At 37.8% G+C, this 24377-nt stretch overlaps 1 protein-coding gene across 1 annotated transcript in view; it reads left to right on the forward strand.

The window, feature by feature from the left end:
• The first annotated feature begins 444 nt into the window (after positions 1-444).
• Positions 445-24377, forward strand: part of LOC120534701 (zinc finger protein 160-like) — a 158597-nt gene continuing 134664 nt past the window's right edge. The window contains 5 exon segments of the mRNA XM_039762288.1: positions 445-612; positions 6654-6757; positions 11375-11825; positions 12988-13499; positions 13704-13756. Coding sequence (XP_039618222.1) covers positions 11411-11825; positions 12988-13499; positions 13704-13756 — 980 coding nt within the window. The 5' untranslated portion in view covers positions 445-612; positions 6654-6757; positions 11375-11410.

Consider the following 24377-nt stretch of genomic DNA (forward strand, 5'->3'; position numbering starts at 1 on the left):
TAAGGTGCTAATAAATCTTTGATGTACAATATTCCCCCCTGACTAAAGCGGGATCTTTCGAAAAGAAAAGCAATAAAGGATCTTGTCTATCGCGCAGAGCCCTCTCTATTTGAAATTATCATCTTATAATTTGCGCACCGATATCAATAGGTTGCTCCTTCACGAACGGTGAAGCCATGACTGAATGAATTACATGCACGGAAACTGATTAAGTGTGTGAGCTAATCCTTGTTTACATAGAACAAACCGAGGATTTGGATGTGCTGCTATGACAACACATCCAGCAAGAGTTTCGAAAAACCGACAGATCCAGGATCAGGCCAAACTGTCAACAATTACATCCAGCTAAACGAGTAATCCACGTACGAAAAATACCCCCTTGTACGGCCCCACTCTGTTATTGTTGTGGAGCGCGCCGCGTGACGTCATCCTGGGCGACGGAATCTGAAGCCACGCTGCCGCAATGTGCTGGGCAGGTACTGTGCGAGAGAAGAGCCTAGTATGTACAGTAGTTGTTTTTAAGTGAGACAGGAGGAGAAACGACTTAAAAAAAATCCAGTCGCTTGGAGAGAGTGAAAGTGTCCTGGCTTTGAGGGCGACGCCTTATGGATTGTGAGTTTTCATTCTTTCCACTCGATTTGAATGAGAGGCGAGCAGCGCATTCGTGTCTATCAGTCCGCCACCGACCTTTGCTTGAGTGAATCGCCCAGTCTTTGCTGTTCACTTTTGCCCACTTCACGTATCGCGTCCCATTGCTACTTCATATCACCCAGACTATTCGGCGCCTGCTCTTATTCATTCCTTTCTGTTTATTCCTTCAGTCGTTTCCTTCTCGAAGTGACGGTAATTCCGCAGTCACACAGCGCTTTGATTTTTGCTTCCTTTTCTTTTCTTTTTTTTTATCAGGCCGGGCTTTACGTTTCTAGTTAGTAAAATAAAAAGTGAACTGAACTGAACAAACAGGAGTCCGTGACAGTGGAGAACAGTAGGATTTGGTACGAGCTGAGATCGGATACATAATGTATACTGGGAGACATTGGAGTGCTGACGTGCTGTTAATTCTCTGTTAAAGTGTCTGTAGAAGTATAAATTGAATACTAATAACTGGCATAAACATACCTTAATATTCTGAAACCTCCTTAATCTAAAGTAGACCACAAATACATTTACATTCATTGTTTGGAAGTAAACTTATGAACTTATTAATGTTTTCAATTTAAACGGTATCAAAGGGAACAAAATCACAAAACTTGAAACTTCAAGACTATTCCATTTTTGTTGCTAAAGTCCAAACCAGTAATGAATGTTAATGAGTATAATAGATTTGAATAGAGATCTGTGGCCAGTGTTGCTGCCTTACAGCTCCATGAGACTAAATTTGAACCTTTGGCCTGTTTATGGTCTATGCCGTTTATCATAGTTGGCTCCTGCCCTCTACAGATACAGACGAGCCCTACCAGGCACTATAGGTCACCCCCATGTACCACTAGGGACTCTTTGGTAGCATTCCTCTTCTGGGTAAAGTGCCCTTTGATTTAATTAGAATTAGGGATTTTAGGTGTCGGATTTTAGTCTGGTATAGTGCTCATGTACTTCATACTTGTAAACGTTCTCTGATGCCTATAACTGATTCTATTAACCCGCATGTATGATTGTGTGAACCTTATGGAGCAAAAAAAAAAAAAGAGAACACAAAATATCTGCGATGTGGGAGGTTTTTTTTTTATAATTACAAAAACCAAAGCCTAGCAGACTGTAAACTGTGAAAGTAAAAATAAAAATGAGTACAGTGAAATTGTCACTGGCAGCGCACAGTATCCGCCAATGTTACAGCAGACTCTAGCAAGGAGAAAAAAAAAGAAATTTCAAACAATAACCCGAAGGTTGTTAAAATAATAGAAGCGCTTGCTCATAAGAATGTGAATAAAACGTGTGGTGAAACAACATGTCTGCCTGTCTGTTTCCGGGCTGTACCCCACAACAGTAGAAGTACTAAGAGTGACCATGCTGGTCTTATTTGTACTTAAGAGTAGGGGATCTTATGGTGAATATTGTGGGGTGACTAGCAGTTGGGCATCACTTGAGTCTTTGTCTGAATAGCATTTCCCTGTGTATGTGTGTAAGTGGAGCACTGTGGGATGACGGACTGTGGTAGGCATCACACACGTGTACCTGTATGTGTGGAATCTTATTTGAAGTACTAATGAATGACTGACGGTGTAGGCATCACTCATAATTAGTGCTTGTTTAGATAGAAACGGTTTCTGTGGGTGTTAGTTTTCAGGTGCAAAATTAGGCCAACCCATAGTGAATTTCGTAAAAAGTATTATATTATCATTCTGCACTCAAATATTTAAATACATATTTAAGGCAGCCATCTTCCACTAGAATGGCAGAGACAAGCAGGCTAAAGCTAGTAAATGGAAACCTATAGTGCAGATAGAGAAAGTAGAAGCTTATTCAGGCGTTCCATAAAATGGAAGGTAAATGTAAGTATTAAAAGTAGGAAAACGTAGATCAGCCGTGAAGAAGACCTCTGCTGTTAGATTTTTACTGGTTTGTTTGTTGGTAATAAAGTATGAGGCAGAAAATTGGAAAGTGGCAGAAAGTGAAAATGAGGTGCTGTGTGAATGTTTAAAATTGGTGTTGAAGAGATGTAGTAATTGGAAAGAAAAAACATGAGGTGCTAGTAGGGCTGGGCAATAAAACGATAACAATCAATATTGCAAAATTTTTCTTTCATAGGAATATAAGATATTGGCAACAGAAGTTGATAGTACTAGCCCCGCCCATGTTTTGAATGACAACATGAAAAGCCAATGATAATGAGAATAGCTGTGAGTTAAACCAATCATGTGGCTAGAATAGAGTTACAGCCATGTCAGGTTAGGTTGAAGCACACAACACGTAGAGTAGCAGCTGGCAACTGCACACACTGCAGAAACCGTGCGGATGTCAGGAGTGAGAAGTGAGATAAAGAAAAAAATGGTTACAGAAAAAGTGAATGAAATCTCAAAAAAAAAAAAGAAAATCGGCATTACTGAAGAAGATGCCCCAATGGACACAGCCCAAGGCTCAAAAGATGAGTATATTGTTGAAAAAAGGTCAGACGACCTGAGCAGTATAGAGATATATTGACTATTTAAAGTCAGACAAGAAGCAGAGTAGCATGCACTGCAAATTGTGTCGAAAGCATGTTCCCACAAAGACAGCTATTACGACTAATCGTTTGTACTGTGCCGTCCTCTGGAGCAGACACAATGCACGACTTTACAGTCCCAGGCCCCAATAAGTGCTGCACTAATGGAGGTTTCTTGAAAGCTGCTTGAATGTCTACTGAGGATATACAGTAGACAGAATGTTTTGGTTTTTTTTTTGTCTATTTGTGTTACTGTTTTCCAAACATTTCAAACAGTTTGAATCTATACAAAGGAAACGATACAGTGTAGAGTAAACATGGGCGATATGGCCTAAAATCAATATCACGATAAATTGAGCAGTTAACCTCGATAACGATAAATGGACGATAACCACCCCAAGTGCCAAAAAAACAAACTTTTTTTTTTTTTTTTCATTTGATGGGGCTGTGGCAGGCAGCATAGTTCCTCCAGTTATTTTGATAATATTATTCCCCCTAGACCTATTCATTGCAATTATATTATTACCACTTTAAAGGACTGTAAAATGTCACTGAAAATAAATGAAGACAATAGTAGTAAGTACTTTTAGTGGTTAAGATTTATTAACTGAACAAAATAAAAAGTGTAGGATACAATATGTAACCATGCTCTCTAAAAAATGTGTATCCCTTGTAAACAAAATAGTTTAATAATAAATATGTTTCACATTGGCAATTCACAAAGTAAACAATGATTGTGCAAATGTAATGCCATCATGGACAAAGGCCTATCTCTGCTAAGGCCTTGAGGTTGCATATCTATCCAAATCTTCACACCCAACATCACCCCAATTCATGGTCTAATTCTCAAATAAAGCAAGCAAAATAAAGTAAGAATTAAATAAGACCTCTCAGACCATATTTACAAAATTAAAAAGGGTTGGCACAGTAATAAAACATTTTAAAAATCATGTATTTTGCTACATTTCACAGCACAACATGATCAACACTGGCTCACAATAAGTCTTCTGTAAAAACTTTCTGGATACACTGCTGCTCAGCAGTCTTAAGTATTTTTATGCCTATATAAACATTATTCAAACATTAATACTTTCAATTTTGAATATGACACACAGAATTAAAGTCACTTTAAAACACACCAGATGTCACCACCCAAATATATTAAGATGTACACACTTACCGACTGCCAGGTGCAGCCTGTGCCCAAAACATTGCACCCGTGTCCATTTATTGAGCTTGACAGCTTTCACAATATTTGGGCCGTTGTCAGTTGTTATAGCAACAAGGTCCTCTTCACCGATGTCCCATGCAGACAGCATCGCTCTCAACCCCTGTCCAACCATCTCCCCCGTGTGATCAGATGGAAAATAGGCCGTCTCGAGCACTCTGGTACGCAGCTCCCATTTGTTGTCGATGTGATGAACTGTGAGACTAATATACGGCTCCATTGTGCGGCTGGACCAGAGATCGGATGTGGCTGCAACGTGCTTAACGTATCTCAATTCAGCAGCAACCTTTTTCCTCTCTGTGCTGTACATGCTGGGAATGATAGTTTTTGAAAAATATTTACGTGATGGGAGTTCGTATCTCTTGTCAATTATTTTCATGAAGTGTCTGAACCCGTTGCGTTCCACTGTAGCAATAGGAGCCATGTCTTTTGCTATGTGGTAGCCTATAGCATTTGTGATTTCTTGCCATCTTTTTGAAGTTTGCTCATATAGTTGAGTACTAGCAAATGCTTCGGTTATTGACCGCTGCCTGGTGGAGGAAGACGTTTTTGCTGGTCCTCCTAATCTCTTCTCGCTTTGAGCTTTTTTTATGTCTTTGAATTGAATCACATGGTTGTGCTGCAGGTGGTGGAAGAGGTTGGTTGTGTTACCTTGACTTGACGCAACAGTCTTTTTGCAGAGTTTACATTTAACAATTTTTTGATCAATATCATCCTTGTTGAATCCAAAATGTTGCCAAACGATTGATGATGCATTTTTTTTGTTAACAAGCGTCTCCTCTTCCTCCTCCACCAGCTCTACCTTCGTCGCTGCTGCTTCAACATTTAAATCGTCCTCCATTTGTTCACCCGTGTCTCGTCTTGTTACAGGTAGTAGAGTCATGTGACTCCCCGTCAAGTCTGTAACGTAGCACAGCGTCTTAAAGGGACATGAACATCGCCAACCTGTACATGCCTTTTCTTTTTTTAAAATACCGAATTTACCGACATGGGCAAAATGACGTCGATGAGAGTCATAAATTTCGGTAACGATAAATTTTTGATATATCGCCCAGCCCTAGTGTAGAGGTAGTTTTTTCTTTTGCATTAATACCTACTTTATTTATTTGGAACTGACTAAATAATGTACTTTGTGCTGTCCTGTAAAACTTGAAAGCTTTAAGGTTTTAGTTTTAGATTTAAGATTTTAGAATTAAGATTTTATTTTATTTATTTGGATTTGTCCAGCAGGTTTAGTGTGCTGTCCTGTAAAGCTGGAAAGCTTTTGACTGGTCAGAATTGAGACTTTTTACTTTGTATTACCTTTTCTATTTATCTAGAATTGACCAAAGAATTTATTTGTGAATTTTGTTTGTGTTCTCCTGTATCACTTGACACTTTTTTCATTGGCCACAATCAAGGTTTTATTTTATTATATACATTTCTTTTATTTGAAATACAGTTGTATAATGTTCTACAGTACATTTGTCATGTTCAACTTCTTCAAAATAATATTTGAACCAAAATTAACCTTCTGATATTTTCACATCTCTGTTAGGAGTAAAAAGGAACCTATAAGCTTGATAGAAATAGTGATGTAATTTATATTGTGATATATATCAATATTGACTGATATGAATAAAAATTATTGTGATAAAATTGTTTTCCATATCGCCCAGCCGCAGGTGCTACCATGTAAAGCAACCACTGCTAAACAGAAAGCAGAGAAAACAGGAGAAGAAAGGACTGTAAGCCACCTACAGCAAAAGTTAGGGCAGTAGTAGTGGGATCTTACGGGAACCCTTAAATGTGGTCAGGTGACTTGCCTGAGGCTGATGAGCTCGGATAAAAACAGTGGCAGAGTGAGTTTGAGCAAAAGAAGAGGAATGACTAGAAGGAATAAGAGCCAACGGCATTTCTTTCCTTTCTTCTCCACTGCACCACATTCTCTGTGCAATTCTGATGTCTGTTCAGTATTTCTAAAATGAAAATTAAATCAAATAGAAGACAAAGCACCTAATTTGTTTGCTGCAGGGCATAACTCGAAGTGAATAAAGAAAATGTGGAGTTAAAGTGAGACTTTGGGTTTTTATGGGTTTTGATTTGGTGCAGGAAGAAGTGAGTGCATAAGATATCGTGAAGTACATGCACGAGACTGGTTACAACTAAAGCACTGGAGTGGAGTGGCACTAGTAGTCAGGCTGTTCCTATGGATGCCCAGAAACAAAGTTTGAGTGTTGGCACCAGGCTGACACCCAAGAAGAAGGAGAGGTACTAAAACTGCTTTGTCACCTTCCACTTTTGCAGACCTGCCCACAGAGCGTAACAAAGACAATGAAAACAAAGGCTCGAGACAAAGTCCTGAAGAAGAACTGAAGAGACAACAAAGGAAGACACATACTGGTGTTTAAGTGAGTAACAAGTCCACCAGTCATACAATAATAAGACTAGTCATGATAGTAATAGATTTAGAAAGTACACTTTAGACCTAAGGCATTCCAATAAAGGGTATTCTATCACACTGTAATTGATGTCAATTAACATATTAAGAGGTGGAAACTGTACAAACCTCTTAGGAATGCAAAACGTTAGGGCAAAATATTTGAGCCCATAAAGTATGGATTCTAATTATGTACAGTGGCATAAAAAATTTTGGCCTGCCTTGCTTAAAATGTCTTTTACTATGAATAGTTAAGCAAGCAGAAGATGAACTGATCACCAAAAGGAATAAAGTTCAAGATTGCACATTTTGCATTAGCATTTAATGCAAGATTAGAGTATTGTGTTTGTTTTTTTTATAATTGTACAATAATGAAAAGAAAGGAACATCATGCAAAGGTTTGGGCGCCCCAAGATATTTGAGGGCTTCGATAACTTTTCCCAAGTTTTCAGATTTTCTACTAACTTAAGTATTCACTGTAACAGCTGTATTAAGCAAGAGGGGGTTAAACGTTTTCTTGCCAGTGTATTATCATTAATACATAATTAAATGTAACTCCTACCTGTTCATTTACTCTATTTATTTGCCTGAGTTTACAGACGTAGAAGGGAATGGGGATGAAGTGCTATATGACCTGACCATGGAGTGGTGAGTGTATGGAATTTTAGGCATCTTATGAAGGTCTACATTGTAAAGAATATAAAGGGGAAAACCGGGTCACCAGAGGACCCTACATGACAAAACAGGCCATGACTTGATAATTTGATGATCCCACTTAACTGCACAGGAGCCAGTTTTCTGGGTGAGTCCATGGGTGCCGACTGACTTTTGTATTCTCAGTGCTGCAGTATAAATGGTACCGTTATGTTGTCTGTTCAACACCTCCATAATAATAAAACGAATATGCTGTTGACCTGCTTGCCTCTTGCCTGCTGTTTTATTCCTCTTGCTATTCTCACCCTGTCAATGTCTTAGTAACTAACCCCTTTCCTCCTGAGCTTACAAAACCTATATATATATGTTTGGTATCATTCTTTGCAGAATTTTTCGAACTTTAATGTGATGTTCTTAGATTTTCAGATTCTTATTCCATTTTTAAATTATCAACTAAAATATCAAGAACGCGCATCCCGTGAGATGAGACTTTATGTGAAGAGATTTAACCACGCCCGGGGCCGGAAATAAAAGACAAAGAATAGATGACAAAGACAGCTGTTGTACAGGGTTTTAAATGTTCAAAGCACCATGCAAGATGCAGAGGCTACAGCGGCGGCTAATCCAGCAAAGAGGAGGTAAAAAAAACTATTTGTTTCCCATTGTATTGCCATTTAAGAGGGGGTTTTTGAGGAGTGACTGCATCTCCTTGGGGTACGTTCAGCCCCCCTCTTCTCAATGCGAGCGGGAGAGATGCAAAGTGGCTGGCGCATAGCACAGGCCTTGGGAGTTGGCGAGTGAAGTGAGCAGGGGGAAAACTCCCTAGTATTTAAATAAAATTTTCCTGAGTATTACTGTAACCGTTACAATAATAGTAAAGCATAAAAAAAAATACAAGCATAAACGTAACATTGTTTACATATGTTCAAATATGCAGCTATTTTTAATTTTGGTATTTAAACCTTATTTTTTGGCTAATTTCACAGTCCTTGTACACAATGGCACACATTCACTGAGTTTGTACACTCATTGGTCACTTTATTAGATTCATCTTGCTAGTACCGGGTTGGACCCTTTTCATCCTTCGGCACTGCCATAATTCTTCGTGGCATAGATTCAACACGGTGCTGGAAGCATTCCTCAGGCATTTTGGTCCATATTGACATGATGGCTTCACACAATTGCTGCAGATTTGTTGGCTGCGCATCCATGATGCGAGTCTCCTGTTCCACCACATCCCAAAGGTGCTCTATTGAGATCTGGCAACTGTGTAAGCCATTTCAATACAGTGAACACATTGTCATGTTCAAGAAACCAGTTTGAGATGATGTGAACTTTGTGACATGGCACATTATTCTGCTGGAAGTAGCCATCAGAAGATGGGTACACTGCGGTCATAAAGGGATGGACATGGTCAGCAGCAATACTCGGGTTGGCTGTGGCATTTAAACAATGCTCAATTGGTACTAAGAAGGCCAAAGTGTGACAAGAAAATATCCACCACACCATTACACCACCACCACCAGCCTGAACCGTTAATACAAGGAAGGAAGGATCCATGTTTCCTTGTTGTTGAAGCCAAATTCTGACTCTGTCATCAGAATGTTGGAGCAGAAATCGAGACACCTCAGACCAGGCATTGTTTTTTCCCGTCTTCTATTGTCCAATTTTGCTGAGCCTGTGTGAACTATAGAGTCTGTTGCGTGTTCTTAGGTGACAGGAGTAGCACCCAGTGTGTTCTCCTGCTGCTGTTGTCCATCTGCTTTAAGGTCTGACGTGTTGTGCATTCAGAAATGCTCTTCTGCATACCTTGGTTGTAACAAGTGCTTATTTTACTTACTGTTAACTTTTTATCAGCTCAAACCAGTCTGGCCATTCTTCTGTGACCTCTGGCATCAACAAGGCATTTTCGCCCAGAGAACTGCTCCTCAGTTTCTCCGTTCTCTGTAAAACCTAGAGATGGTTATGCATGAAAATCCCAGTTGATCTGCAGTTTCTGAAATAGTCAGACCAGCATGTCCGGCACCAGCAATCATGCCACATTCAAATTGACTTAAATCACCTTTTGTCCGCATTCTGATGCTGGGTTTGAACTTCAGCGGGTCGTGTTGACAATGTCTGTCTACCTATAATAATAATAATAATACATTTCATTTATATAGCACCTTTCCCATGCTCAAGGCATTTGAATGCATTGAGTTGCTGACAGGTGATTGGCTGATTAGATATTTACGTTGTTAAGCAGTTGAACAGGTTTACCTCATAAAGTGGCTGATGAGTGTATATTTTAGTTTCTCTGTTTTATGGAGGAAATATGAAGTCAATTAAAAAAATAAATGACTGCAGTAAGACTGTTCAGTGAGTCCGGATCCCCCAGACCCTTAATGTTTGTGTTGAACAGCTCAGTCAAGTGCCTGCTGCTCAGTTCATTAACTACATACCTGATTACTCATGGGTTACGTCTGGCAGGCTCTATCAGTGGTGTCAAACCCTTATGTGGTTGTATGTGAGCAGCAGTGCAAGTAACCTATTGGCTTAAAGAAGTACAAATTTTAATTTGTTCAAAATGTCCTCTACCCATCTGATTTGTTAAAGTCCTTTGATGCTTACTGTTTACATGGGAAAAAGATAGAAATTAGGGCTGTTCGATGTCTTAAACGGTCATATCATCATTTGAAATTATCATGGTGGTGTGGCATGGGAATTTTAGCTCAATAGCTTTGTTGTCTTACAGCGCAGCACAAGTATCAATATTTGGAAAAGTTATTACGATAATTCAAGGGAGATTAATTTCAAGTTCATTTAAAATTGTTACAAATCTCTGCGCCATATTGTGAAGAAACTCTTTTTAAAAAAAAAAAAAAAATAAAAAAAAATTCCTACTTCATGTTTGATTTTGAGTTCGCTATGGTGCATGCTTTGCCTCTTTTTATCATGTGTGTGCATGAAATGCCACAAAAAGTGCATAAAGCTGTGTAATGATTGGTATTGTCACTTGCATGCATGAAGTTTGTAAATTGTTTATTTAAAGTGCATTTATTCCCATGTAGAAGGAAAATATTAATCGTTATCCAGTACCATATAGCATTGTTCAGTTTTCTTGTGTACTGCACACAGGCAGACATGCTAATGAATCTATTAAGTGCTAAATAATCGAATTGGGAAGAAATCACTGGTGGACTGTTCTATAAAAGACTAAAACAGTTTTATTGATTTTGGGGAAGTTTGGATGTGCTGGGAACACATTATTCTTCTTCTTATATTATTATAGCATAGAAAATACTATAATGGTAGTTTCCTGTATCTGGAAGTTTGCTATCAGATGTTTTCTTTAACAGCTTATATTGACATAACAAAGGATAGCTGTTCTTTATTTCCAGTATGTTGCTACTGGCAATTGGTGTATTAGTTTAACTTAAAGTACATTAGTACATTATGTGCTTTTCCGTTAAATACTATTAATGCCCTTTGCAGGACTGATGGATATCCAGGGATGTTGTGTCAAAGGTGAAGCCCCCCATTCATCAAAACAAAGCGGATTAAAAATTTACCTTTTTTTTTTTTATTTTAAATAATTTGTGTTAGGCAGTTAGTAGGCAAAGGTGTTTGTTTAACTTTTAACTGAAATCTAAGGCAAGCAACATAAATTACACATCAGCCAAAGCTAGCAAACCTGTTTGATCCAAGTAATGAAAACTGTTGAGTCCAAACTGTGGGAGATGGTTGTCTTCTTCCAGTTTGAACCTTCAGTCCACTCCTAAGTTTGTTTTACACCTGCTAATTTTATATGAAGAATAATGACTTACAGTGAACATTCTATTTACTGTCTTAGTTTATATAAACCTTAAATGAAAGGATGTTGCAAAATTCAATACAAATGTTTTTAGGCTGAAGGCTGCAGTCTTGTTAGAATCAAATCCTCTTCTTTCCACAGAGAGAGTGAAAAAGCTGCTTTTACTGTAAAGCCTTGATGGACGTGAGAAAGGACGTGAGTAAGGCTGACTCCAATATCATGGAGAAAAGAATTGCACTTATTAAGGAGGAGGACTATGAATGGGACTGTGTCCACCCTAAACATGAGAGTCTGGGCATTAAGGATGAGGACAGTGAACTGGGGTCAGTGGGCATTAAAAAACAGGGTGAAGAGAAGTCTGCCAGCCCAGAGATGCACAAAAATAAAATAACGGAGAGTGTCAAGGAAGACAGACTTCATTATGGGTGTCAAGATGGAGTGAAGACTGACTTTGACTCTTCTGAAAGCAGACGTTCATCACCAGAGCCGCTTATCAATGTGAGCTCTGAAACGTTACATTCTGACACAAAGGGAACTGAGGAAGTTAAAATTCAGGAAGATGGGCCATCATCTACAAAGACGTTTATGCAAAGTAAGTGAGAAGTATAAGTATGTGTAAGCTTCAGGGATGGAAGTTATGAGCCTAAAAGGGTGGTCTTGAGATTTTTGTGAGAAACTTAGAAATGGATTGAAATTGATATGGTTTACAGTATGTTTAATGTACTTTGATGTTACAAAGTTTAGTAATGTTCTGTTCTGGCATTGCAGTTGTAAATTTCTGCACTCACTTTAAGCCTGAACTTGATAAAGAGTGCTGTACAAAAATAGGACGGCAGTGCATAGAATTTATGCTTGAGCTTTATTAGACACTGGTCAGGCCTCATCCGGAGTACTGCGTGTAGTTTTCGTCTCCAGGCTACAAAGAGGACATATCTCACATCAATATCACAGACACAGTATTTGAGTCCCACAAACTGCTGTCTGTTATTTGGAAGTAGTTTGTGTGACTCACGGATGACACTCCAGTTGTGTCCCACTGGGCTGACTGCTTTCAGCAGCTGTTCAGAGCTTATCTGGCTAGGATGTTGAATATCTCTGAGTCTATAGTTCTTGAGGCTGATCCTCCAGTTAGCTATGAACCACCCAGTCTCACTGATATTGCACAGGTGTTGAACCAGTTGAAGGGAGGGACGGCTGCAGAGATCCTTGGTATATGGAGTGAACTTCTGCAGGCTGGTGGAAAGGCTGTACTCTTCATTTCCATTTGGGAGACGGGCGTTATCCCAACTGAATGTAAACGGGACTTTTCCTCCCAATCTGGAAAGGGAAGGGTGATTGCATGGATTTCGGCAACTACAGGGGGATAAAACTGTTCTTGGCGCCGGGTAAGGTCCTTGCTAGGGTCGTACTCAATAGGATCTGTGATCACTTGTTCACCTACCAGCGACTGGAGCAGTCTGGTTTTACACCCAAGAAGTCTACCATCAACCGTATCCAGAGTATTTATTTGTTTCTTCTTCTTGCGTCCAGTGGTTGTGCTTGTGTGCCGAGTCGTAATACAGAAGGGGAAAATTATCAACTTAAATGGCTTTTCTGTTGCAACTTAAGTTTTTAAGTTGCTTATACTTATAAAAGCTTGTTCATAATTTCATCCGGTATTTATTTAATGTTATGTGACTTAATGTGAATAATATGGAAGTGGATTGATAATACGGTTTTATTTATTTATTTTTCTTCTTTTAAACTTCTTACAGGAGACAAACCTCACTGCTGTTCTGAATGTGGCAAACAATTATCAAGCAAGAGTAACCTTTCAAGGCACAAAAGAATTCACATAGGAGAGAAACCTTATTGCTGTCCTGAATGTGGTAAGTGGTTTTCAGAAAAGCGCAGGCTTCAGGGCCACCGAACAATTCACACGGAAGAAAAGCCTTTTTGCTGTCCTGAATGTGGCAAGCAGTTTTCAAAAAGGAGCTATCTTCAGAGCCACCAAGGAATTCACACGGGAGAAAAGCCTTATTGCTGTTTTGAATGTGGCAAGCAGTTTTTAAAAAAGAACCATCTTCTCCACCACCAAAGAATTCACACAGGAGAAAAGCCTTATTGTTGTTCTGAATGTGGCAAGTGGTTTTCGAAAAAGAACCATCTTCAGAGCCATGAAAGAGTTCACACAGGAGAAAAGCCTTATTGCTGTTCTGAGTGTGACAAGCAGTTTTCACATCAAAGCACTCTTCGGCGGCACCAACGAATTCACACGAGAGAGACAGCAGATTGAAGAAATAGGTGTTTCAAGACATCAACAGAAAAATTGCATAACTGATAAGAACCACTTCTGCCAGAGCTAAAAATAGTCATGCATGTTGTTGCTGGGGGTGAGGTACTGATGGCTGAAGAATTATACACTTAAAGACACAACAAAGTGGCCAAGCTAATTTATTGGAAACTCTGTAAAACAAATACAATTTAACAGGAAGAGAGAGACACTGGGACTATGGAGCAGGCTTTCCTGACATGTTTCTTCAGGTATTCTGCTTCTTTTGAGCTGAAGCTGCTTCCTCAGCAGACTGCAGTGTAGAACAACAATACTTGTTAAGGAGAAACAGACATATAAGGCGTGAATCATAGAGGTATTAGTGCCTAATGATCACTCAGCTCAGATAACAAAGAGGCAAAAAAACATAATGAAGTATCAGGAAATGCAATTTGAGATATGCCAAAAATGACATTGTTTTGCTGGGATCAATAGGACTAATAAACCGAAACCTTCTGTCCCATCTTGACATCCTACCATTTACCGTAACTCCATATGAGTTGCAGAAAATACATGTTATTAAGAACGATACAGGTTTAATGCTGAGTCCTTGCTGCATAATTAAGGAAGTTAAAAAAAAAAAAAAAGGCCTTATGCTTAGACTACCCTGACTAAAGGGTGGGGTTCATTCCTGTTTTGATAGTAAGCACACCAAGACAATTTCGAGAAATTGACCCAGAGAGAAGCCATATTCAAAAAAGTCCAATATTTAGAGCCATAATAGAAATCACAATTGCCCCACCACAAAGGAACAGACAAAACCACACGAGTGTACTAAACAGAGTCAAATAATCAACTGAAGATGAAGAAAAGACCATGAACTGCAACTTCTCTACACATCTGGTCCTGAGTTCTCAACTGAGCAGTATCCTGGAAGGCTTGTGCCAAATGCAGTACTGAAATATAATTTAAATTTCCAAATTAAATAAGAAACCTGATGCAAATTTGTTTCAGTGGAATACTTGAGGAACGAAAACAAATTAATGAAGAGAAATTAGATACTTGCAACAAACAGCAAAAGAAGAAATAATACAGGAAAGAAAACCAGCATTTATGCTACTGTAAAAGTAGCAGCAGTGACATTACATAAAAAGATGAAATGTACATATTGAAAAATCAAAAATAAACACTCAAGTATGAACAGGATGAACCAGAGAAATTTTAGCCAGATGTGAAATGTCCACAGAGCAACCGATTCTCAATAATTGAAATGCTAACAGTAAAATGAGAAGTAAAGGAAGGGACAGAGGAACAGCAGTTTGAAAGTAAAAACAAAGTTTACATTCAACTGAAATTGCCCAGAAAATCACACGGAAGGATCACCCCAGTGTTTCAAGAAGTAAAAAATGAGACCCATTCATATTTGAAAAAGAGTAAACCAACACGAGAAAACACATCAAAAGCAGAAATGACACATTCATAAAAGGACAAAGTCACCCAATAAATTTGCGAAGAGATCCCAGAATGAGTCAATGGACAAATATTCAGAAATTGATAAGAAAAGAGAAGTAATCAACAATAACAGTAAACTGTGCTGGACTGAATACTACTAGTAAGTTGGAAAAGGTTGCAAATGAGTGAAAGCAAAGCCAGTTGTATACAGTATGATGGTCTTTGCAACCTGACATGGGGTCTGCTGTTGTTCAGTAAAATTCATCTCTTCTAAAGTAACAACCCTGAAGAAAATAAAGGCAAGGAATCCTCAACAAATAAACTGTACAATAGAATAAAGATTCTATGTTGTTTGGTGGCCTTAATCACAGCATGTGGGAAATAAGAGAATTGCATATTGATACATGAGCACTTACCATGTCAAACAACCCCTTATAATGCTGCCAAATGCCAAAAGTTAGGTTATAAATGAACACAAAGAAAACATATGGAACAGACTACTACAAGACGATCTAGAAAACTTCTAAAGAATGTAAAGTGGGGATTCCCTGAATGTAAACTCACCACATGTCAAGCTAAGACACAAACATTTGTGAGAAAAATACATGAAGATGCTCCAAAACAAAGTAACTTGGACAAACAAACTACAGATGAGCAGAAAAAAGCAGGTGAAAGGAACTGAATGGTGTGAAGTAGCAGCCTATGAACTAGAAACCAAACTCATATCAAATTGGTGCTTATGGGAAGACACCTGGTTCAGATGCTCTGCCTCACTTTTGGTTAAAGCGTCTAACATCTCTGTATTAGGATATGTCAGTGAAAAATCTGAACTATCCAATCTCCCTATCTCTGCCTTTACATTGTATGGTTTGGCACTCCAGTATTTCTGTTCAACTACCCAAGACCCTGGACATGTTTCTTGATAATGGGCAGTGAGAGTTTTACTCACAGTCTTCTTAATAGATTTCTCACCAAACTTTTTTGTTGGTTCTTTGAATGCTGTTTAAATGATAAATGACCCTGGAGAATGTCTCATCAGTGACATGAATTAGTGGGACATTTCTAGCTTGGTGCTGGTGTAGCCAGTCCTAGCTCTGCTTCTGCGTAGTTTGGTAGGCTCTATCATTTTTAGGTTAGCAGGTGAAAAGATGTGAGTGAATACAAAAGAACTTTGATGTCAGTATTATAGCATATGGCCAACCGAGCCAAAATACTGCCAACCTCTATAATACAATTTTGTTTTTATCATTTGTTTTTAATCTGAATATATATAAGTGATTGGGGCCTTTTATCTAACATATCATATGTTTAGCTACATATGAGTAAGACTAGGACTTTAGGGACTTTGAAAACTTAACATATTTTAGAAGAATTCTGTGGATAGGACTGGCAAACTGTGTTGTGCTAAATGGCCTCTTCTCATCTTGATTGTTCTAATGAATGGTTAGAATGGTCTCACTGACAAGTAACAGTGGCACTGACAAGTTTACTGATTTTAGCTAATGCAACACTTGCTTTTAGTAAGTGACGTGACTCTCTGGGCCGTGACCGTTTACCAGTAATGTTACAAAAGAATTACATCACTGAGGTCCTTTATTAAAATAAATGTTTGAAAGCACTGAACTTGACATCATTGTTAGGCCTGCTACTGGTAATGGCGTTCTAGCCTTCACATGAAAAGACTACAAATTCTGTATCTCCTCAAGGTAAACTACCTGATGCAAACATTGCTGTATGGAACATTAATTTATATATATATATATATATATATATATATATATATATATATATATATATATATATATATATATATATATATATATTTTTTATTTGTTTAACCCCTTGGGTTCCATATGTATGGTTTTTCTACAAAATAAACATATACAGTTTAATCACAAACTTTTATTTTTTTTCTACCTTATCTTACTGAAACAACCTTGTGTTTACTGACATTACCAGTCAGCAAGATGTTAAGGGTTGCTTTCCTGCCTAATCCAAGTCCTGCTGGAACACAAGGGGGCACATTTGTGCAACTGCTATAGTCATGGAAAACTGGGTGAAGCCGATGGAAAGATGAATGACTGCAAGCCATAAACCCCAAGGGTGCAGCCTGTCACTGTGGAGGTTTCTGGGGTGAGTATTGAGGAGTGTGCATGTAACACAAGGTTGATAGGCACGAAATATCCCTAGACAATACCATAGCCTACTTCTTATCAAATAAAGAACCTTCATAATAAAGAGCACGCCGGGTTGTTTTGTATATTAAAACAAGAATTCATGATAAATGCACACAAAACTAGGGTGAATTATGATCTGGTTTTAAAGATATACTGCACTGTAAAAATGATAGTTATTTTTTTATTTGTTTCTTACTCCGTGTGCATTTTCTAATGTTTTCTGAGAAAAAAAAATAATGTTGTGTTCATGGAGATTTATGATGACAAGTTGTTTCAAGGGACCAATGCTGAAGAGCCGTAAGTAATTTTGAAGTATGAACTGAAAAAGTCTTACAATACTCCACATGTCACTGTCATGTAATCCACATGTCCGGTATCAAGTTTTATGCTCCTAACGTCCAGTCATGTGGATGTTTTGCTAAAATATTGTGAAATAGGTACTTCCAGAAATTCATAGTAGTTCATCAATGTGAAGCCTGTTCAAGTGGGAGTGCGCCTTTAATTGAAAGCCTGCCTCACCCTTTCATTCATTTGTCAATAATCCTGTCTTCACATCATATTACATGCTTCATGAACTGTGAGGAAGTGTGTGTGTGTGTATATATATATAATATATGTATATATATGTGTGTATATGTATATGTATATATATATATAATATATATATATGTGTGTGTATGTGTATATATATATATATATATATATATATATATATATATATATATATATATATATATACACACACACACACACACACACAATACATCCGTAAAGTATTCAGAGCGCATCACTTTTTCCACATTTTGTTATGTTACAGCCTTATTCCAAAATGGATTAAATTCATTTTTTCCCTCAGAATTCTACACACAACACCCCATAATGACAACGGAAAAAAGTTTACTTGAGGTTTTTGCAAATTTATTAAAAATAAAAAAATTGAGAAATCACATGTACATAAGTATTCACAGCCTTTGCCATGAAGCTCAAAATTGAGCTCAGGTGCATTCTGTTTCCCCTGATCATCCTTGAGATGTTTCTGCAGCTTCATTGGAGTCCACCTGTGGTAAATTCAGTTGATTGGACATGGTTTGGAAAGGCACACACCTGTCTATATAAGGTCCCACAGTTGACAGTTCATGTCAGAGCACAAACCAAGCATGAAGTCAAAGGAATTGTCTGTAGACCTCCGGGACAGGATTGTCTTGAGGCACAAATCTGGGGAAGGTTACAGAAAAATTTCTGCTGCTTTGAAGGTCCCAATAAGCACAGTGGCCTCCATCATCCGTAAGTGGAAGAAGTTCGAAACCACCAGGACTCTTCCTAGAGCTGGCCGGCCATCTAAACTGAGCGATCGGGGGAGAAGGGCCTTAGTCAGGGAGGTGACCAAGAACCCGATGGTTACTCTGTCAGAGCTCCAAAGGTCCTCTGTGGAGACAGGAGAACCTTCCAGAAGGACAACCATCTCTGCAGCAATCCACCAATCAGGCCTGTATGATAGAGTGGCCAGACAGAAGCCACTACTTAGAAAAAGGCACATGGCAGCCTGCCTGGAGTTTGCCAAAAGGCACCTGAAGGACTCTCAGACCATGAGAAACAAAATTCTCTGGTCTGATGAGACAAAGATTGAACTCTTTGGTGTGAATGCCAGGCGTCATGTTTGGAAGAAACCAGGCACCACTCATCACCAGGCCAATACCATCCCTACAGTGAAGCATGGTGGTGGCAGCATCATGCTATGGGGATGTTTTTCAGTGGCAGGAACTGGAAGACTAAAGATAAGATAAAGGGAAAGATGACTGCAGCAATGTACAGAGACATCCTGGATGAAAACCTGCTCCAGAGTGCTCTTGACCTCAGACTGGGGCGACGGTTTATCTTTCAGCAGGACAACGACCCTAAGCACACAGCCAAGATATCAAAGAAGTGGCTTCAGGACAACTCTGTGAATGTCCTTGAGTGGCCCAGCCAGATTCCAGACTTGAATCCGATTGAACATCTCTGGAGAGATCTTAAAATGGCTGTGCACCGACGCTTCCCATCCAACCTGTATATATATATATATATATATATATATATATATATATATAATATATATAATATATATATGTGTGTGTGTATATATTGTGTATATATATATGTGTGTGTGTATATATTGTATATATGTGTGTGTGTTTGTATGTATGTATGTATATATATATGTGTGTGTGTGTGTGTACAAAATACAGTTTTGGTAAGTTCAAGTCCTTTGAGTATCTCGCCGTTGTTATCCATGGAGATTCTCAAGTTCTAGTACTATCCGTGTATAGACCTCCTAAATATAACGCGTCATTTTTTGAGGAATTCTCTGACTTAATGTCAATTTTAATTACTAACTATGACACACTCCTAATAGTTGGCGACTTTAATTTTCATATAGATAATCAGTGTGATCTAAAAGTAAAAGAATTTATGAACCTCCTGGATTCTTTTGATTTGAGACAACTCATAAATCAGCCTACACATAAAGCAGGTCATACATTAGACTTAGTGATTACTAAAGGACTGAAAGTTGATATAAAACAGATCATTGATATTGGTCTATCAGACCATTTTCTTCTACTTTTTAATATAGAAATAATGATAAAAAACACTCATGAGAAGCATATTGTTAAAAACGCTTCTTTGATTCGCAGCAGCTTTAAAACTTACAAACATTTTAAGCAATCAGTCCGTTTATAGTGCCAGCTATAATAGCGAGGACAATGTAAATAGTAAGGTGGAAAGATTTAATTCTAAAGTGAGAGCTGCTGTTGACATAGTTGCACCTGAAAAGACAGTGAAAAATCTTCTAGCATTGTATACCATGGAAGACCCAAAGAGTGTCTGATTTAAAGAGAACATGCCGTAGAGCTGAGCGTCAATGGAGGAAGACTAAACTTACTATCCACCATGAAATATTAAAAGTCAAAATAACAGAATACAATAACACTGTCCGTCTTGAGAGACGCTGCTATTTCTCCAAGATTATAAATAACAATGCTAGTAATCCCAGAGTCTTATTTTCAACAATTGATGCCTACTAAACCCAGGTAGCTCAAAGGAATGCCTCCTAAGTGCTTCCAGTGAAACCTGTGAGGCTGTCGCTGTATTTTTCAATCAAAAAATTAATGATATTAGAAATAACATAGTATATCTCCCCAACACTAAGGATCCTCCTAAACCCCAGCATCCTGTTATAAACAAATTAAACTCTTTCACTAGGATAGATTTACCTGATTTAAAAAAATAATCTCTCAATTAAAACCTCCACCTGCGTCCTTGACCCATACCAACAAGGTTTTTCAAAGAAGTATCAGGCGTGCTAATTGATAATGTTCTGACATAGTAAATTCGTCACTAGATACTGGGGTCTTCCCAGACTGTCTTAAGACTGCTGTAGTTAAACCCCTACTTAAGAAACATAATCTTGACCCTCAGCTCTTGAAAATTTTAGACCCATCTCTAACCTGCCTTCTTAAGTAAAGTTCTAGAGAAGGCAGTCATTATGCAGTTAAATGACCACCTAAATAAACATGCTATTCTTGATAAATTTCAGTCGGGTTTTAGAACAAATCACAGCACAGAAACTGCACTCGTTAAAGTAGTAAATGACTTGCGGTAAATGCAGACAGAGGCCATTTATCTGTTCTCATCCTCTTAGATCTGAGTGCTGCATTTGACACCATTGATCACAACATTCTTAGAAATCGCCTTAGTCAATGGGTGGGCCTCTCTGGCAGTGTCTTAAATTGGTTTGAATCCTACCTGGCAGGTAGAAAATTTTTGTTAGTTGTGGGAATTACAACTCAAGACACATGATATCCAATATGGTGTTCCACAAGGCTCTATCCTGGGTCCGCTGTTATTCTCAATCTACATGCTTCCGTTAGGTCAGATTATCTCAGGGCACAACGTGAGCTACCACAGCTATGCTGATGACACACAGCTGTACTTATCAATAGCACCTGATGACCCTGATTCTATTGATTCACTAACACAATGTCTGACTGTATCTCAGAATGGATGAATAGTAATTTTCTCAAGTTAAATAAAGAGAAAACTGAAATTTTAGTGATCAGCAATAATGGATACAATGAGGCTATTAGAAATAAACTGGATACATTAGGATTAAAAGTCAAGACGGAGGTAAAAAGCTTAGGGGTGATTGTTGACTGTAATCTGAATTTTAAATCACATATTAATCAGATCATTAGGACAGCATTTTTTCACTTAAGAAACATAAGTAAAGTTAGACCTCTTATATCACTGAAAGATGCTGAGAAATTAGTTCACGCGCTTGTTTTCAGTCGACTAGATTACTGTAATGCACTCCTCTCAGGACTACCCAAAAAGATATAAATCGTTTGCAACTAGTGCAGAATGCAGCTGCTAGAATCCTAACTAGGAAAAGAAAATCAACACATTTCTCCAGTTTTAATGTCACTACACTGGTTACCTGTGTCATTCAGGATTGACTTTAAAATTCTGCTTATGGTTTATAAAGCCTTAAATAATCTCGCCCCATCTTATATATCGGAATGTCTGACACCTTATATTCCAAATCGTAACCTCAGATCCTCAAATGAGTGTCTCCTTAGAATTCCAAGAACAAAACTTAAAAGAAGTGGTGAGGCGGCCTTCTGCTGCTATGCACCTAAAATCTGGAATAGCCTGCCAATAGGAATTCGCCAGGCTGATACAGTAGAGCACTTTAAAACACTGCTGAAAACACATTACTTTAACATGGCCTTTTATAACTTCATTTTAATCGTAATTTAACTTAATCCTGATACTCTATATGTTCAATTCATCATAATAACTATTCATGGTGGCTCTAAAATCGTACTGACCCCTACTCTCTTTTCTGTTTCTTTTTCCGTTTCTTTGTGGTGGTGGCCTGCGCCACCTCCACCTACTCAAAGCTTCATGATGCTCCAACAATGATGGATGGATTAAAAGGCAGAAGTCTACGTGACCATCATCATCATCAAGCCCTTCCGTGAGAACCCTAAATCCAAAGAGGACTGTTTCATTTATGTTAGGTAGAATGCCCAGAGGGGACTGGGGGTCTCATGGTCTGGAATCCCTACAGATTTTATTTTTCTCCAGCCGCCTGGAGTTTTTTGTTTTTCTGTCCCCTGGCCATTGAGCCTTACTCTTATTCGATGTTAATTAATGTTGATTTATTTTGTTTTATAATTGTGTCTTTCATTTTTCTATTCTTTAATATGTAAAGCACTTTGAGCTACTGTTTGTATGAAAATGTGCTATATAAATAAATGTTGTTGTTGTTGTTGTTATATATATATATATATATATATATATATATATATATATATGTGTGTGTGTGTTGTGTATATATATATATATATATATATATATATGTGTGTGTGTGTGTGTGTATATATATATATATGTATATATGTATACTAGTAAAATACCCAGCGCTTCGCAGCGGAGAAGTAGTGTGTTAAAGAAGCAATGAAAAAGAAAAGGAAACATTTTGAAAATAACGTAACATGATTGTCAATGTAATTGTTTTGTCACTGTTGTGAGTGATGAGTGTTGTTGTCATATATATATATATATATATATATATATATATATATATATATATATATATATATATTTACACACACACACATAAACATATATATATATACATATCTATACATATACACATTTTTACATACATATATATCTACATATATACACATACATATACACACACACATAAATCCATACACACATACATACATACACACAAATACATATATATATGCATACATACACACACACATATATAAACATATATACATATACATACATATCTACATATATACACACACAGCTATTTCGTATCAGTGCAATACGCTGCATTTGTTAAAACGGATGACTCCCGCTCTTACGTGCAAGTCTGCGTGGATATTATGAACTATCGTATTTGTTCAAGTTCTATTTAAATTTTAAATAGAAGGAATTTTTATTTAGTCGACAGAAATATCTTTGGTAGGAATGGTAAAAACAGACAGGAATATTATTCGTGAATAAATCAACTCAAACCTTAAACAACTTATAATATTTTGCTCTCCATAAAATATATCCTGTCTAAATTATACAAGTTAGAAATAAAGTAAACGTTAAAAGAACAAACATTCAAATTTCTTTACTCTTATGTAATTTTATATAAAAATAAACTTAGATTTTAAATATCCCAAAAGATTTTGCTCTCCATAAATATATATCCTTTCAAAATTATACAAATTCAAATATGAACATGCTGCATAACAAAACCTGGAAATATAAATAAAATGTGTTCCTTTCAGCAATAACAAAAATCATTCAGTTGTCTTTGCTCATATGTCATTTTAGAGCTGGACGCCTGGCATCTTTTTTTGGCCACAAGTTCGTTTCTGTTTGCTGTGAGGTTCTGTGTTGTGGAGATTCTCAGGATGGATTGCAGGTGCTCATCAGTGAGGCGACTTCTGTGTGCTGTTTTGTTAGTCTTTATCACTGAGAAGAGCTTCTCACACAGATATGTGCTACCAAACATGCACAAGGTTCGAGCCGCATGTAGACGGACTTTTTTTGTTCTTCAAAGTCACCAAAGCGCCGTGCAAACTCAGTGCGCTCAGTTTATCAGCAAAGTGCGTATTTGGGAACACTGTAGTGATGACTTGGTTTAACATTACTTGGCAACAGGGAAAGTGGGGCAAGGTGCACTGGTGCATTTGTGTCTCCCATAAAAGCAGCTTCACTTGAAATCACTTTGTGATTGTGCACGGGTTAAAACGTCCGCTGAAGTGTCAGATTCTTATTTAATTATGCTGCTTTCTGTATCTTCTGCATTGCATTCAGGTTACCCTGATGTTTTATCTCATAGTGCCGTCTTAGATTAAATTCTGTAATTACAGCCACATTAGCTCCACAAATGAGACACACGGGTTCAGTAAACATATACTCAGCCTCCCATCGGTTTTTAAAGGCTCTATTTTCAGAATCAACTTTTCTCTTCAGCATCGTGTGAGCTAGCTTCGCAATAACTTGTTCGGCAAGGCGGCTGAAGCGCTGCATTATGGGATCTGTAGTTTATTGTGTTACCAGCGCTTCATATACCCGGGCTTTAATAACAATAATACAGTATATAAAATGATCTCGCGGGCCGGATATAATTACACGCCGGGCCTGATGTGGCCCGCGGCCCTTGAGTTTGACACATATGGACTAAATAGAACTTGAAAAGATA

This window comes from Polypterus senegalus, chromosome 8 (assembly GCF_016835505.1).
Source record: "Polypterus senegalus isolate Bchr_013 chromosome 8, ASM1683550v1, whole genome shotgun sequence".
NCBI classification, from domain to species: domain Eukaryota; kingdom Metazoa; phylum Chordata; class Cladistia; order Polypteriformes; family Polypteridae; genus Polypterus; species Polypterus senegalus.